The 16,430-nt window shown below is 40.3% G+C and overlaps 1 protein-coding gene across 1 annotated transcript in view; it reads left to right on the top strand.

The window, feature by feature from the left end:
• Positions 1–16,430, top strand: part of ddb1 (damage-specific DNA binding protein 1) — a 64,575-nt gene that overhangs the window by 39,324 nt on the left and 8,821 nt on the right. Inside the window, exons 18-25 of the mRNA XM_055649600.1 lie at positions 1,890–2,001; positions 4,559–4,682; positions 6,136–6,300; positions 6,753–6,847; positions 7,359–7,529; positions 9,886–9,995; positions 11,541–11,710; positions 15,486–15,588. Of these exons, the coding sequence (XP_055505575.1) occupies positions 1,890–2,001; positions 4,559–4,682; positions 6,136–6,300; positions 6,753–6,847; positions 7,359–7,529; positions 9,886–9,995; positions 11,541–11,710; positions 15,486–15,588 (1,050 nt within the window). The remainder of the gene's footprint in view (positions 1–1,889; positions 2,002–4,558; positions 4,683–6,135; positions 6,301–6,752; positions 6,848–7,358; positions 7,530–9,885; positions 9,996–11,540; positions 11,711–15,485; positions 15,589–16,430) is intronic.

Consider the following 16,430-nt stretch of genomic DNA (forward strand, 5'->3'; position numbering starts at 1 on the left):
AGCTACTTTGGAACACTCTAGTTGGCCTCAGAGCCTCAGGAGATGAAACTTCTTGCTATTTGCTATTGATTATCTAGTGGCTTAGAAGAAAGGTGGGCTTCCATGGTCACAATGTAAAAGTAGCTTGTTAATGTGTCCACAGGGTGTGAATTGCCTTGTAAAGTTTGGAAGAATAATTAAATAGTCTGATTGGCAGCATGATGAAATAAGAAAAAGGGTACAGAATTGGCAGGTGTCAAAGTACTATTGAGTGATAATCTTTATAAACTTTGAAGCAATTTTCTTCTAAGTCATAAAGTTTTAAAACTATTGAGACTTAACAAAATAGGATTTCCATGAATAAAAATATTTTGATTTTAACCAGGACTGTTGTATTTTTTAAATAAAATGTCAGTGGTGCTGATTTGTCTAAAAATATGTTTTTAGGTTTAAGGTGAGAGTGGAAAGATTTAATAGGAGCCTGAGGGGCAACTTTTTCACACACAGGATGGTGGGTATATGGGACAAGCTGCTAGTTGAGGTAGTTAAGGCAGGTACTATAGCGTCATTTAAAAGGTATTTGGATAGGTACATGGATAGGAAGGGTTTAGAGGGGTATGGGTCAAACGCAGGCAGGTGGCTATGTATATTTTTGGGCTCACTGCTCCAACTTGAGTCCATCAGAGAGTCAAGTACTCGAATACTTGAGGCTCCAAAAAGTTGAAATATTTTTTTTATCTAAGGCCACTCGGGATCCTGAATTGGTTAAACTGGGGTCTGGCAGTTAATTGTGCATGATTAACATGCTTAATTGTTTTAGCTTATTAATGTTGTATTCTAACAATAAAAGGATGGAGTACGTTTTTGAATTAAAAAATAGAAACCGGGCAAATGAATATCTTGAGGTACATACATTGGGCCACAGGTGGCTAGACCTCTTACATTGTCCTACAGGCTGGTCCCCACTTATAATGTTGGGCCGTAGCTATCTTCTATCTTTTACAAAGCATTGTCAAACGGCGGCACCCTTTCACCTCCCAAGCCACTACCACCCTGCTTTCCCCAGCATCAGACGTCCCCCCTCACCACAACTTGTTGATCTTCTCCAGTGACCCCAAATTCAGCCCTGACCTTAGGGGCTGACTATGTGGCGATTGCAAGTTTTCTCTGAAGTGGGTTTCCCTGGATGCTCTGGTTTTCTTCCACATCCCAAAGACAAGCTGGTTGGTATATCAATTGACCGCAGTAAATTAACTTTTGTAGTGTAGGGGATCAGTAAAATCTGTGTAGAGTTGATAGGAATTTTGGGGAATAACATAAGATTAGCATACATGGGGTTCTTTATAGTCAGTGGAAACGTGGTGGGCCATAGGGCCTGTCACCATGCTGTTGATCTCTGGAAACTCTGGTCCTTGCCTGTCTTTTAAATGTTGTTATTCTACCTGCTCAACCATGTCCTCTGGCAGCTCTTTCCAAGTACCCACCGAGTGAAAACCTAAGTTGGGTTTCAACAATATGTTGGTTGAACTAATGGCATGGTTAAATAAGGTTAGATTTTACTACTTATTTAGGGAGTTTTATGGCACCTGTGCTGAGAATATTTAAAATTCAGTCTATCGATTATTCCTTTGACTAAAAAGTGAACTCCATTTATAACAGGGTGCAGTGAGCGTAATGGGGGAAAGATACGTAGAAGCTAATAAAGAATAGATCAACAGGAAATGTCAATGAAAATGGCATAATATTGCACAATATTTTGTTCAGTGAACTTGCTGCAGTGTTATTGAAGCAATGTTGTTAATTAATGTATCTCAGTACAAGAAAGTCATTTAATAATTCTGATGTTTGGGTTCCTTAAGATTTGTTTTATTTTACTTCTGTGGTTTATTTTACTTCCTCTTCTTGTGCAGGAGAATCTGTTACCAAGAGGCATCTCAGTGCTTTGGTCTGGTAAGCAGTAGAGTGGAAGTATTAGATCCTAGTGGAGGTACCTCTGTCCTGAGACCAAGTGCCAGCACTCAGGTAAATAATTGTGTTTTTTTAATTTTTAGACATCAAGTCCTTTTTTTTCAGTTTCATGCAGTTTAATTTTTACCCTGTAGAAAAATAACAAGGTGCGGCATGGAGATAAAAAAAAAGAGCAGACATCAGAGCCTTTGTGAGAGGGTTAGATGATATGAAGAGGGACTTCACAATATACTTGAACTTTATAAATTCGAAAGGAGGTAGAGAACTCGTGTGTAGGAAGAGGAGTTTCTAAAATAAGAGCTACAGTAACTGAAAGTCTTGCATGTTGAACATTCACCCTGGAGGAGTGAGAGGGCCTCACTTTAATATCCAGTTCTTCTCAGTAGAACTGTCAGCGTGGGACAATGTCTTGAGGCACAGGATCATGAACCTCGTTCTTTAGGGTTGTGATAGTCATTTAATGAGCGAAACTGAGTTTAATATGAGGAACGTTTGAGCATGCGCACAGTGGCTGCACTGAGATCGTTGAGTAGCTTCATTTTATCTGTCCCGAAGGAATTATCCCACTCTGTGGTATTAACCAGAGGTACTCGTGATAGCTTTTAGTGCTATTGCATAGCAGAGATGCAAAGCTGTGTCCTAAACCTGTCATACTATCTACGGGGAAGGGTGCATGATATATAGAAACCAGCTGGAATATTTTGGCCAATTTTGGTTTTGTTCAAGAGGAAAGAAGTCAAGGCATGAAAGTCAAAAAAACTTAGATACTGCAAATCTGAAGGAAAAAACAGAAACTCAGGAATCACTCAACATGTCGGGCAGCATCTCTGGAGAGAGCAAATGTTTTAACCAGATTGGAATCCATGTGCCAAAGAAAGGTGACTTTTAAATTACATTTTGACAGAGATATGGATCGGAAGGATTTAGAGGGCTATGGGCCAAATGCAGACAAATGGGATGGACGAAGTGGGCCGACGGGCCTGTTTTCGTGCTGTACAACTTTATGACCCTATATATGAAATGTAGAGTGTACACAAGCAGTCCGGGGAAGTAGAGATTTGTACCCAAGGAAGATTTCATGGAGTTTGATTTTGTATCTTGGATATCCCCTCTACGAATATTTGTTGCTATCCTCTGTGGCGTTGACAATGAAGATATACAGTTCTTTACAAAGGGAGTTTGTAAATGTTTGGAAACCCATTGTTTGGTCGCTATGTATATTCAAGGATGAGATTAATAGATTCTTGAATGAACAACAGAACTGGGCAGTTGCTGATCAGGCAAAGAAGTTGACGGGATAGGATCAATCAATGGTTTAGTTTAGTTTCGTTTAGAGATACAGCATGGAAACAGGCCCTTTAGCCCACAGAGTCCACGTCTTGTCCTTTGTAAATTGCCCCTTGTGTATAGGGAAGAGGGATAAGATAGAACTAGTGTTTAGAATGGGATTGGAGTGCTGAATGGCCCACTTCTACTTCTTAGCTTCAATCAATGGATCAAAAGATGAATGGGAACCTAACAGGGATAGTTGTAGAAACTGAGCCAATTTGGGGATTTTTTTCATCTGGTCTAAGTGATTTTGACTTTAATGAGTTGGGAATGGAGGGATGTTTAGGGAGTTACAGTAAGTTATGTGGCTTAGAACAATGAATTAGGTTAGGTTCAATAAAGAATATAGGCAGCTAAGGTTGGATGATGGAGGAAGTTGTGAGGGCATTGGATGATTAAAGTCTGAATATACACATTTAATGGTTTAAAAATAAACACATAATCTTTGATTAACTGACAGCCATAGGTTTAACCAGTTTAGTTCAGGATCTGTAGTAATAGGGGAAAGATGGGTGTAGGTGTGAAGTAAATGATTGTGATTTTAGTTTAGTTTTGAGATACAGAGCGGGTACAGGCCCTTCGGCCCACCAAGTCCGCACCGACTAGCGATCACCCCGTACACCAGCACTATCTGACACACTGGGGACAATTTACAATCCTTACCAAAGCCAATTAACCTGGGAGGAAATCGGAGATCCCAGGGAAAACCCATGCAGGTCACGGGGAGAACATACAAGCTCCGTACAGGTAGCACCTGTAGTTAGGATCGGCCCCGAGTCTCTGGCGCTGTATCGCAGTTATTCTACCGCGGTGCCACCCTGGCAGCATTCAATATAAGTTTGGCTCTGTTTGGATTATTGGGAATACTGACAATGTGTGCTTCGGTTTTTACATAGTCAGAAGAATGTCAGAAGCTATATTGGTTCAATAACACTTTATTGTCACATGTACCTAGATACAGTGAAATTCTATGTTTTGCAGACAATTGTAAAATAAATTATTTCATGATGATATGTTCAGGGCAAGTTTTTTTGTGGAAAGAGAGGCATGGTTTGAAAAGAAGCAATTGTCTAGACATAATAAACTGGGGTCAGGAAAGATGAGTATCCAGGATTTGGATAGGTAAGTCATAAAGAACCCAGAGTAGTGATAATAGCATTATTCAAAAATATGAACTGAAATGCATTGGTATGATAACAATAGACAATCTCCTTACCTGGAAATGCCTATATTGCCACTTCAGTCATGATTTACTTGCGTATTCTCTGCATTCCATTTTAAGGCTCTCTCCACCAGTGTCAGCTCCAGTAAACTTTTCCCAAGTAGTACTTCGCAGCATGAGAGCTCATTTGGGGATGAAGTGGAAGTGCACAATTTACTAATCATAGATCAGCATACATTTGAAGGTAACGGTAGCTCTCACTTATAATTCACTATTTGTCTGGTGTTTCTATGGTCTCGCAATCCTCGGCATGTTTCCATTTTAACCATTGCAAGTGTTTCACTGTTTTGTTTTTCTGAAGTTGTTCACAGGCAGTAGCCAAATAATTTCAGAACTTGTTCTCAATTATTTATTGTCTATATTTGTTTTTAACAGATCTAATTATATGTGATGTTTAATGATTTATGTTGCACTGTGCTGTATTCTTCTCAAGAAAAAAACATCAATCAGAGGTATCCACAATTTTATTGCTTTGATCATTTGGACTGAGAATAAATAGGAGGTAAACAGTACAAGAGAGCTGATTGTCTTGTGTCTGTTCCTTTGTTTAGGATAATCTTTAAAATGTTGGCTGTTTTTGTATTAACATTTCTGCTACAGGATCCCCACTGATTTTCTTGCACCCTCAGTTCCAGAACCTTGCCGTATTATCCGTTTTGCCGGACCAACAGAGGTCATGGCCTGGGGGCGGTGGGGGTCGAGATACTGGCCAGCAAAGTCAGCTAATGCGAATAGATCTGCCTGCTCTGGTTGGACGAGAGTTCCAGAGTCCTGACCATGGGGGGCAATTTCGACCTGCACAGAAACCACGACAAGGTCGAGATCGGCCGCCTCACCCGGCCTAGACGTCACATTTTCAGAGGGACTTCAAGTGCATTCTTATAATTTTATGCGGATTATAAAGGTGTAACACTGCCAGATGCTGGGAAATCGGTGGTGGACTTGTATAGATAATTTTAATACAATATCTTGCATTTTATCATCCATCAGGCCGTAAACACTAAACGGTAGAAGCAATGCACTGACAGGTATATTTTGAGGTTTAGGACAAAAGAAAATGAGAAATGTTGATAGACATGAGAGTCTGCAGATGCTAGCATCTGGAGCAACAAACAGTCTGCTGGAGGAACGTAGCAGGTCAGGCAGCATCTATGGAAAGATGAACCTCCAGCACACTGTTTGAGAATTGTTGTTTTTCTTTGTGTCCTTTTCTTTAAAATATAGCATGTCTAAAATAGACAATAGACAATAGGTGCAGGAGTAGACCATTCGGCCCTTCGAACCTGCACTGCCATTCAATGTGATAATTGGCTGATCATCCCCAATTGATTCCAGGAAATCTCGGCCGACATCAAACTACTTGCCCATCGTGGAAGGTATAAATGAATTGGGTGACAATGATGATTAGCACAAGTAGCAGACTTTTCATTAAATCATTGGATTTAAAAGGAACAAGACCAATGATTCATTTTTATTTTCTCTCGAGTAGAAATAATGCCAGTTGCAGCACAAGATGCACCTTTGCAGAAACTAAAAGCTTTTATGAGTCTCCTTAATTTTTTTATAAACGTATTCTAATTTGGATTGTATTTTGGATGCCCTATGATTTTAACAATGGCCTTTTCTGCTGTTTTCAGTTCTTCATGCTCACCAGTTTCTTCAAAATGAGTATGCACTAAGTATTGTGTCCTGCAAATTGAGTAAAGATCCCAATACTTACTTTGTTGTGGGCACGGCAATGGTTTATCCTGAAGAAGCAGAACCAAAACAAGGACGAATTATTGTGTTCCAATATTCCGATGGTACGTTAAATGTTCATCTTACGTTCAAATGTCAACTAGATTTTGAATAATCCACTTAACCTCTTGGCCAATATCCCAGGTCACTTCTCCCCCATCCCCGGTAAACTGTGACATTGGTCTCTTTTGGGGACCCCACAGCCCCTCCTGCGCCAACATTAAACAGTACTAATCCATAGGTTATCATCTCGAAGGAAGTGCAGATGCTGGTTTATACAAAAGGACACAAAGTGCTGGAGTAACTCAGCAGGTCAGGCACCATCTCTGGAGAAAATGGATAAGGGTCCTGACTTGAAACGTCATCTACTCCAGCGCTTTGTGTCCTTTTTATCACAGTTAGATTGTGTTATACTCTGCATCACTCATTTATTGGTTCAGTTTAGGCTATCCACACTTGCTATTGATTCAGTTTTGAATCCACAAGAAATGGTACTCTTAATTGATTCATTCAACAGGTAAACTTCAAACAGTAGCAGAAAAAGAAGTAAAAGGTGCTGTGTATTCCATGGTGGAGTTCAATGGCAAGTTGCTGGCAAGCATCAATAGCACGGTATGTAAATCTGTGTAAGACTTTATAACCTTTTCTGAGATGGTGAGTATGTTTTCTTTTTACACTAATCTAACAATGTAACGTTTTCTGTGATGCAGACTATTGTTTATGTGAAAATTGTAACAAGATTGTTTGTTCTTGTCTGTGCATTTTAAAAATGGACACATCCTGTTGCTGCACATAATCCCTCATTGAATCTACAGTTGCATTTAGAGGATATGCACCTCAATCTTGGGTTAGCATGTAGTATTTTATCTTTTTCTGCTACCTCCCCAGGAATGGAAGAAGACTCGGTTCCACTTGTTTTCATGCTGAGCTGATCCCACCATCCCACCATCTCTGAAATTGTGCAGTTTTTTATCTACAATTAATTCTTCCAGTATGAGAATATAAATAATGTTTGAATCCATTAAATATTCGGCTTTAAGCGTGTCAAATTTGTATGGCATTTTATAAAGCATACCTATTGTTATTTCTTCACATCTCATGAAGCAAAACGTTTTCATTGTAGGTGCGATTATATGAATGGACTGCTGAGAAAGAGCTACGCACTGAGTGTAACCACTACAATAATATAATGGCCCTTTACTTGAAAACAAAGGGAGATTTTATCCTTGTGGGAGATTTGATGCGCTCGGTGCTGCTGCTGGCATATAAACCAATGGAAGGCAATTTTGAAGAGGTACGTGGAATTTATATCACACTTTTCATTATTATTTTGAGTTTTCTGCTGCTCTGAAAGACACAACCATTTTGTCTTCTAGTGTGTAGGGTTTCAAATTTTGTTTTTGTCAATGTTCATCCATTTAAAAAAAAAAGCACAACTGTCTTGCTTTGGACTTCTTTGCAGAGAGAACGTACTTTTCCCTAGCAGGGTTGCAGAGGATCATGACATGTAATTTCACGATATGGCCTGTCCCATATGGAGAGATTTGAGTAGAATTGTCTTGATTTTCTGAGATTTGGAAGGGAGCAGATGCATAAGAGTTTAAATTTTGATTGAATGTATGATTACAAGCTACTTCTCCTGATTGGGGAATATGAGATGAAAGATCGGAATAAGAGGTTAGCCGCTCAGGATGAAGATGAAGAAAAAAATGATCGCCCAAGGTGAATGTTTGCAGTTCTGTTTCTCCGGTCTGTCGATGCTCATTCACTAAATGTATTCAAGATTGAGATCAATTAATTTTGGGTACTAAGGGAACTAAGGCATGTGAAAATCAGAAAACAATGGAAGTAACATATATCTTCATTTGTGATCGTTTGCCTTGATTGGGACCCCAAACAAGAGTCAAAAACTACATCATCAGATTTGTGTAGCTCAATGTAAATTTTATTTTAAAAATCCTTTGCTTCAGAGAATCCAATTGTACCAGGTCTGGTCTGTTCTATTTCAAACTAAATCCGGACATAATGGTAAATGTTCTGCCAGTTGTTGACGTTAGTCTTCGAGAAAACTCTCCATGAGTATCTTTAATGCGTGCTTTGATGTTGATTTTTAGCTAGCAGATGTGACTTGGGAAGCTTTGGTGTTGCTGAAACAGATGTTTGACAATTAGTGTGTACAACCTCCTCATTCCAGACTCTATGGTCTTCTAAGACAGCCACACAGGAAGCAATGAAAAGGCTGTGAAGATTTTATAGTGGAGCTCATCCATTCCTGACTCTTTATTTGCTAAAAGGTGGTTAACATATTGGTACAGGTGCACATGATGAAGTCCCTAATTTATCATCTGATATATCTCCACTGCTTGTTATCATCACTGGCAGATTTATTAATTAGAATTTGAATCCTGCCAAATTAAAATGTAAGATTAGTTTTGATATAATTTAGCCTTTATTTGGAGGAAGGGAATGTTTAATTAATCAGCTCCCCCCACCCCTATATATATATATATATATATTGCAATAGAAATATTTATGCTGCTATTTGTTGTTGTGAGAATGAGATGAGATTTACATGATTTTCACTGCCTGAGGAAAAGCTCTCTCTATTGACATTTACTATTACTGGAACAATTGATTAGCTGCTTATGTTAGCTCAGAGCTTTCATGCTGATGTGCTTCAGACCGAATAGATCTCAAATAGCCGTGGTGTTTATGCATCTCAACCACTGCTAACTGGTGCTTGCTTTCATTGGCAGCCTTCAGATAAGCTATCAAGTGATCTTAACATTGACAGGATGCAACTTTCTATTACATGCAGTCCAAAGTGTACTTGTTCACATTTCAGCTGGTCTGGTTGATGGGCTAAGCCTTAAAGGTACAGCATTCTGTGACCAAACTTTAATCATAGCGAGCCATTAAGACCATTGAGTCTATGCTGACTCTCAGCAATCTTCTTAATCGCATTTTCCCTACAACCTATTTTCTCCCACGTGCCCATCAACTCCACTGACTTGGTTACCGACCTGCACAAGGAGTAATTGTACAGTGAACAATAAACCTATCACCCAGCAGATCTTTGGGATGTAGGAGGTACCTGCAGCTTCTGGGGGAGATATCCACACAGTCACAGGGAAAGTGCAAATTCCACATAGGCAGCACTGGAGGTCAGGATTGAACCCAGGTCACTGGAACTATGAGATAGCGGCATTGCTCCACTGTAAAATCTCCCCAAGATATGCACACTTAGAAGAAGGAGCAGTCTTCAAGACAATCTCTTTTGTTGACACTTGTAAAATACTTTATCGATAAATGTAACGTCACTGATACTTTAAAGTCATCAATGCTGACATTAGATGGAGGAAATCTTGATTCTTTACAATTTTAACTGCAGGGAGACTAGTAAATAAATGTTCATCTTAATTGACCCTCATTGAAATTATTCTGACATGGAAAAATTGGCTAATGGATAGTTCTCAGGAATGGAACATTTGTGTAACCCAGGGATGACCTGCATGCCTTCAGGGATTGGGACCCAATGGACAGTCTCACCGTTTAGTGTCTAATCAATGGTACAATCAGTACTGCTACCTAGCTTGCCAATGAAATAGAAATTTGAAAATTAATTTGATTCCTTTTTTCCTTTACAAAAGATTGCCCGAGACTTCAACCCTAATTGGATGAGTGCTGTGGAGATACTGGATGATGATAATTTCTTGGGAGCAGAAAATTCTTTCAATTTATTTGTATGTCAGAAAGACAGGTGAGCAATTGTGTGAAAGTCATTCCACTCTTACGTAATCTTTCATCCTTTGCATGGCATGTGTGGTGTGAGATCTGACTTGGGGTGAGAGATACAAATGAGCCTCCATGTAGAGGGAATTATAAGTTATCTGCAGAGGTGAGGCATGATAGGGTAGTTCACCTGCATGCAGTATGCACGCCCTGTGCCTTGTGAGAAGCCATGGAGACTTTCAGACAAGGGAGCAAATCTTTAGATATGATACCTTGAAGTCTGGATGTTGGAGCTGCCATGGAGCTGGAGTTCACTATGACAGTACCAGGAAGCTGAGCACTGCTTGAAGGGTTGTGCTGGTGAGATTACTGAAGACATGGTAGCTAATTTTTGGACAGATTGAAGAATTGCACAATGTGGAACTGGAGCAAAAGAGGAAATGTTTGTGTGGGGCAAATTAACATTGGCCATGTTGTGCAGTGGAGTAAGTATGAGGACAATGTGGCCCCAGTAGTGATAGTTGAATCCAAAGATACGGTTACAGATATTTTGGTGGCTGTTGATCTAACACAAGATTCGTATGTTACCTCCCTGCTTCCAGGGTAGAGAATGGCACTTAAGCCCTGCAGGGTGACGTTTCAGGTCTGAAGAAAGATCTCGACCCGAAACCTCACCTATTCCTTTGCTCCATAGATGCTGCCTCACCCGCTGAGTTTCTCCAGCATTTTTGTCTACCTTTGGTCATTTTAATTTTTTTGATGCCTTTTTGTTTGTATTTTCTATGTATTTTTCAACTTCATGCCTGCCATCAGTACTTATGCACCAAGATATTGATAAATCATTAGTGCCAATTAAACATTTATTTTGTGAAATAATATGTTTTATAACTCCCTCCCCCCCCCTCCCCCATCTTCTTTTTGTTCCACGCATCACACTACTGCTCCAAATAATATTAAATCTAAGTTTTAAAACTTGGTACATAGCTCAATTCCAAGATGAATTTCCTGTTTCCCCCATAGCTTTTGAGTTACTAAAATAAATAATCCCATTCCAATCATGGCCATTCTTCACGCATTCTCCCCCCCTCCAAATACAGGGAATTCTTTTTTGTTTCAATTTTCATAACGCTTTTCTATTTGATCTTCCCAACAGAACCATCTTTAAATGGTAGCTCATTTTGAATGTTTGTGGGTATACCATAGTCTGCATTCCTGGTATAGTTTTGCCTTCCTAAAGCAAAGCTCCACTGCATTTCCATATTTGGATTTCACAGTAACATTTGCTATGACTGCCTCCTATGGTTGTTCCAGCAACATTGATCACAGCACATAATTAAATTGGGAATTTCTTTGTTTTCTTCTAAAAACTAGTCAGTGAATATTTTCTAAATTATTTATATTATTTATAGTGTTTTGAGATTTATAATGTTTTGAGATTTATAATGTTTTGATATGGTGAGGAGCACTCTAGAAGTGCAGGCTACATGCTGGGTCTGCTGTGAGCTCTACCCATTCCCTGGCTATGAAATGAGAAGAGCATGTATTGCACATGTATGTGTTTTTTTGTTTTCAGTGCAGCTACTACAGATGAGGAAAGACAACACCTCCAAGAAGTGGGACTATTCCACCTCGGCGAGTTTGTCAATGTGTTTTGCCATGGATCACTTGTAATGCAGAATCTTGGTGAGACGTCAACACCTACATTGGGTTCAGTGCTGTTTGGTACAGTCAATGGCATGATTGGTAAGTCTGCACTGAAAAGTTGAAGGTGATCCAAGGACAACAAAATCTACTGTAGCATGTTTATTCTTAAAGTTTCTCTGATGATTCAGAAGCAACTGGCCTCCTCATAAAATGTGGACTAAGAAGTTGACACTTCCATCCATAGTGAGTCAGCTTATCTTGACAATTGTTGGTAGTTGGAGCCACAACGCAATCTATGGCTGAATAATGTACTTTTCCAAATACTGTTTTTTTTTTTATTGCTCTACCATTGTTTGGCTTTGGAACGTTTGTCTATATTGTCAACACATTTCTCTATCCCCAAATTTAGTTCCCACTTTTGTTTCTTGCCATTTGTTCATACATACATATTCCTTCTGTGGAATGATGCAGGTCTAGCTACAAGTGTAGAAAAATAGATTTTAATCGGTCATAAATCAGTGAGAGCATTTCCTTTCCATTTAGAGGAAAATAGATTATTTCATCACTAATGAATAGGGATTAGAACTGTAATAAGCAAAACACAAAGAGCTGGAGGAACTCTTAGTCAAGCAATATCTGAGAAGGGAATTGGACAAACAAAGTTTCTCTTTGCGACCTGAAGATACGAAACATTGCCTGTCTATTTCCCTCCACAAATGCTACCCGGACCCTCCTGGAATTGACAACTCCAGCAGTGTGTCTTTTTGCTCATGATGCCAGCATTTGTACTCTCTTATCTCTGTCCAGTACATCTAAATGGTGTTTTAGGAATGACAGACAGTACACAGGATTTATGCCTTTGTCTCTAGTATCAATCGAGAGTGATTTATAATAGTTAATAACTGGTATGAATAAAATAGTAAAATATTGATATTAATTTACTTTCCTGCATTGAACAATTTATGTGGTGGTTCATTTAAAATTCAGATACAGTGCATTCAGAAAGTATTCAGACCCCTTCATTTTTTCCACATTTTGTTACGTTAGCCTTATTTAATTTTTTTTTAAATCATCAATCTACGCACAACACCCCAGAATGAAGAAGCGTAAACAGGTGTTTAGAAATTTTTGCAAAGTAATTAAAAATAAATAACTGTAAAAGTATCACATTTACATAAGTATTCAGACCCTGTGCTATGACACTCAAATTGAGCTTGGGTTCATCCTGGTTCCATTGATTATCCTTGAGATGTTTCTACAACTTGATTGGAGTCCACCAGCAGTAGATTAAATTGATTGGACATGATTTGGAAAGGCACACACCTGTCTATATAAGATCCCAGAGTTGACAGTGCATGTCAGATCAAAAACCAAGCCATGAAGATGCAGGGATTGTCCGTAGACCTCCGAGACAGGATTGTGTCGAGACACAGATCTGGCGAAGGGTATAAAACAATTTCTGCAGCATTGCAGGTCCCGAAGAGCACAGTGTCCTCCGTCATTCTTAAATGGAAGAACTTTGGAACCACCAGGACTCTTCATAGAACAAGCCGCCCGGCTAAACTGAGCAATCGGGAGTGAAGGGCCTTGGTCAGGGAGGTGACCAAGAACCCGATGATCACTCTGACAGAGCTCCAGAGTTCCGCTGTGGAGATGGGAGAACCTTCCAGAAGGACAACTATATCTGCAGCATTCCACCAATCATGCCTTTATGGCAGAGTGTCCAGACAGAAGCCACTCCTTAGTAAATGGCACATGACAGCCCGCTTGGAGTTTGCCAAAAGGCACCTAAAGGACTCTCAGACCATGAGAAACAAGATTCCCTGGTCTGATGAAAACAACATTGAACTCTTTGGACTGAATGCCAAAGGTCACGTCTGGATGAAACCAGGCATCGCTCATCACCTGGCCAATATCATACCTACAGTGAAGCATGGTGGTGGGAGCATCATGCTGTGGGGATGTTTTTCAGGGGTAAGAACTGGGAGACTAGTCAGGATTGAGGGAAAGATGAACGGAGCAAAATACAGAGAGATCCTTGCAAACCTGCTTCAGAGTGTTCGGGACCTCAGACTGGGGCGGAGGTTCACCTTTCAACAGGACAACGACCCTACGCACACAGCCAAGATAACGCAGGAGTGCTTCGTGACAAGAATGTGAAATGTCCTTGAGTGGCCCAGCCATAGCCCGAACTTGAACGCGATCGAACATCTCTGGAGGGACCTGAAAATAGCTGTGCATCGATGCTCCCCATCCAACCTGACAGAGCTTGAGAGGATCTGCAGAGAAGAATGGGAGAAATTACCCAAATACAGGTGTGCCAAGCTTGTAGCGTCATACCTAAGAAAACTTGAGGCTGTAATTGCTGCCAAAGGTGCCTCAACAAAGCACTGAGTAAAGGGTCTGAATACTTATGTAAATGTTGTATTTCAGTTATTTATTTTTAATTACTTGCAAAAATTTCTAAACACCTGTTTTCGCTTTTTTATTATGGGGTATTGTGTGTAGATTGATGATAAAAAAAAAATGTTTTAATCCATTTTAGAATAAGGCTGTAACATAAAATGCGGAAAAAGTGAAGGGGTCTGTATACTTTCTGAATGCACTGTATAAACAATATCAGATAAGTAACTCTGATCAAATAATCATAACAAATAATCCTCCGCCATTTCCGCCACCTCCAACGTGACCCCACCACTCGCCACATCTTCCCATCTCCCCCCATGTCTGCCTTCCGCAAAGACCGCTCCCTCCGCAACTCCCTTGTCAATTCTTCCCTTCCCTCCCGTACCACCCCCTCCCCGAGCATTTTCCATTGCAACCACAAGAAATGCAACACCTGTCCCTTTACCTCCCCCCCTCGACTCCATTCAAGGACCCAAGCAGTCGTTCCAGGTGCGACAGAGGTTCACCTGTATCTTCTCCAACTCATCTACTGCATCCGCTGCTCTAGATGTCAGCTGATCTACATCGGTGAGACCAAGCGGAGGTTGGGCGATAGTTTCCCCGAACACCTCTGCTCGGTCCGCAAGAACCTACCTGACCTCCCGGTGGCTCAGCACTTCAACTCCCCCTCCCACTCCGAATCTGACCTCTCTGTCCTGGGTCTCCTCCATGGCCAGAGCGAGCAACACCGGAAATTGGAGGAACAGCACCTTATATTCCGCTTGGGGAGTCTGCAGCCTGCGGGCTTGAACATTGAATTCTCCCAATTTTGTTAGCCCTTGCTGTCTCCTCTCCTTCCTTAGCCCTCGGGCTGTCTCCTCCCATCCCCCAGCCCTCGGGCTCCTCCTCCTCCTTTTTCCTTCCTTCTCCCCACCACCCCCTATCAGTCTGAAGAAGGGTTTCGGCCCGAAACGTTGCCTATTTCCTTCGCTCCATAGATGCTGCTGCACCCGCTGAGTTCCTCCAGCTTTTTTGTGCACCTCAGATAAGTAACTGGCAGCAGGCTTTGCAAGTTTAGGTGAAATTTGTAAGAATCGTGACTATTGAATAAAGTAGGTGAAAGGGGCAAATATTTTATCTTTTAAGAAAGTTTCCATGGGATTTAAACTTAAATAACAGATGGCGGCAAGACATCCTTAGTATGGAGGTGGAGTAAAATATAGGGAAAGCAAATTATATGCTGAACCACAAACTGAGATATTTGAGCAGATGACCAAAGACGATCAAAAAGATAGGTAAGGAATGGGAGGTGGGTTTGTTTAAAGGTAGTTTTAGAATTTGGCAACTAAAATCACATCTGCTGTCTCAGCTGGGTTAGTGCTATAACTTGTGCTTCTTATAAAAAAAAACATGTAAGTGGTGACAATTCGCATTTTTGAAAAATGTAATTATTTCACATTTAGACATTTCACTGATGATTATTTTACAGGTTTGGTTACTTCATTGTCTGAGAGCTGGTATAACTTCCTTTTCGAAGTCCAGAATCGGCTGAACAAAGTTATCAAAAGCGTGGGCAAGATTGAACATTCATTATATCCTTTCCATGAATTCAAGTACATTTGATTACGTAGGATTACATAGGATGTATATCACATCAACAGACCGTGGCTCAATCAGTCTCTGTTGGTGGATATTTTTCACTTGAGTCTCCTATTTTTTTTTACATCTAAATCTATCATTTTAACCCCCTTATTCCCCTTCCTCATACTACGTCAGCTTCTCCTTAAATGCATCAAAGCTATTCACTCCAACTTCTCCATATGCTGATTAGTTCTATATTTCACCACTCTTCGGGATTAAGTAAACTTTTCTTTTGTGTTTCATGTTGAATTTCTTGAATTGATGGCTGTGAATTCTGTTGTTTCCCAAAAGTGGAAAATTTCAGTTAAAACTTTTATTGGTCATATTTTTAACACCTCTACCCTTTAGAAACATAGAAGCATAGAAACATAGAAAATAGTTGCAGGAGGAGGCCATTCGGCCCTTCAAGCCAGCACCGCCATTCATTGTGATCATGGCTGATCGTCCCCTATCAATAACCCGTGCCTGCCTTCTCCCCATATCCCTTGACTAGCCCCTAGAGCTCTATCCAACTCTCTTAAATCTATCCAGTGATTTGGCATCCACTGCCCTCTGTGGCAGAGAATTCCATAAATTCACAACTCTCTGGGTGAAAACGTTTTTTCTCACCTCAGTCTTAAATGACCTCCACTTTATTCTAAGGCTGTGGCCCCTGGTTCTGGACTCGCCCAACATTGGGAACACTTTTCCTGCATCTAGCATGTCCAGTCCTTTTATAATTTTATATGTTTCTATAAGATACCCCCTCATCCTTTTAAACTCCAGTGAATACAAGCCTAGTCTTTTCAATCTT

The sequence above is a fragment of the Leucoraja erinacea genome, chromosome 18 (assembly GCF_028641065.1).
Source record: "Leucoraja erinacea ecotype New England chromosome 18, Leri_hhj_1, whole genome shotgun sequence".
NCBI classification, from domain to species: domain Eukaryota; kingdom Metazoa; phylum Chordata; class Chondrichthyes; order Rajiformes; family Rajidae; genus Leucoraja; species Leucoraja erinaceus.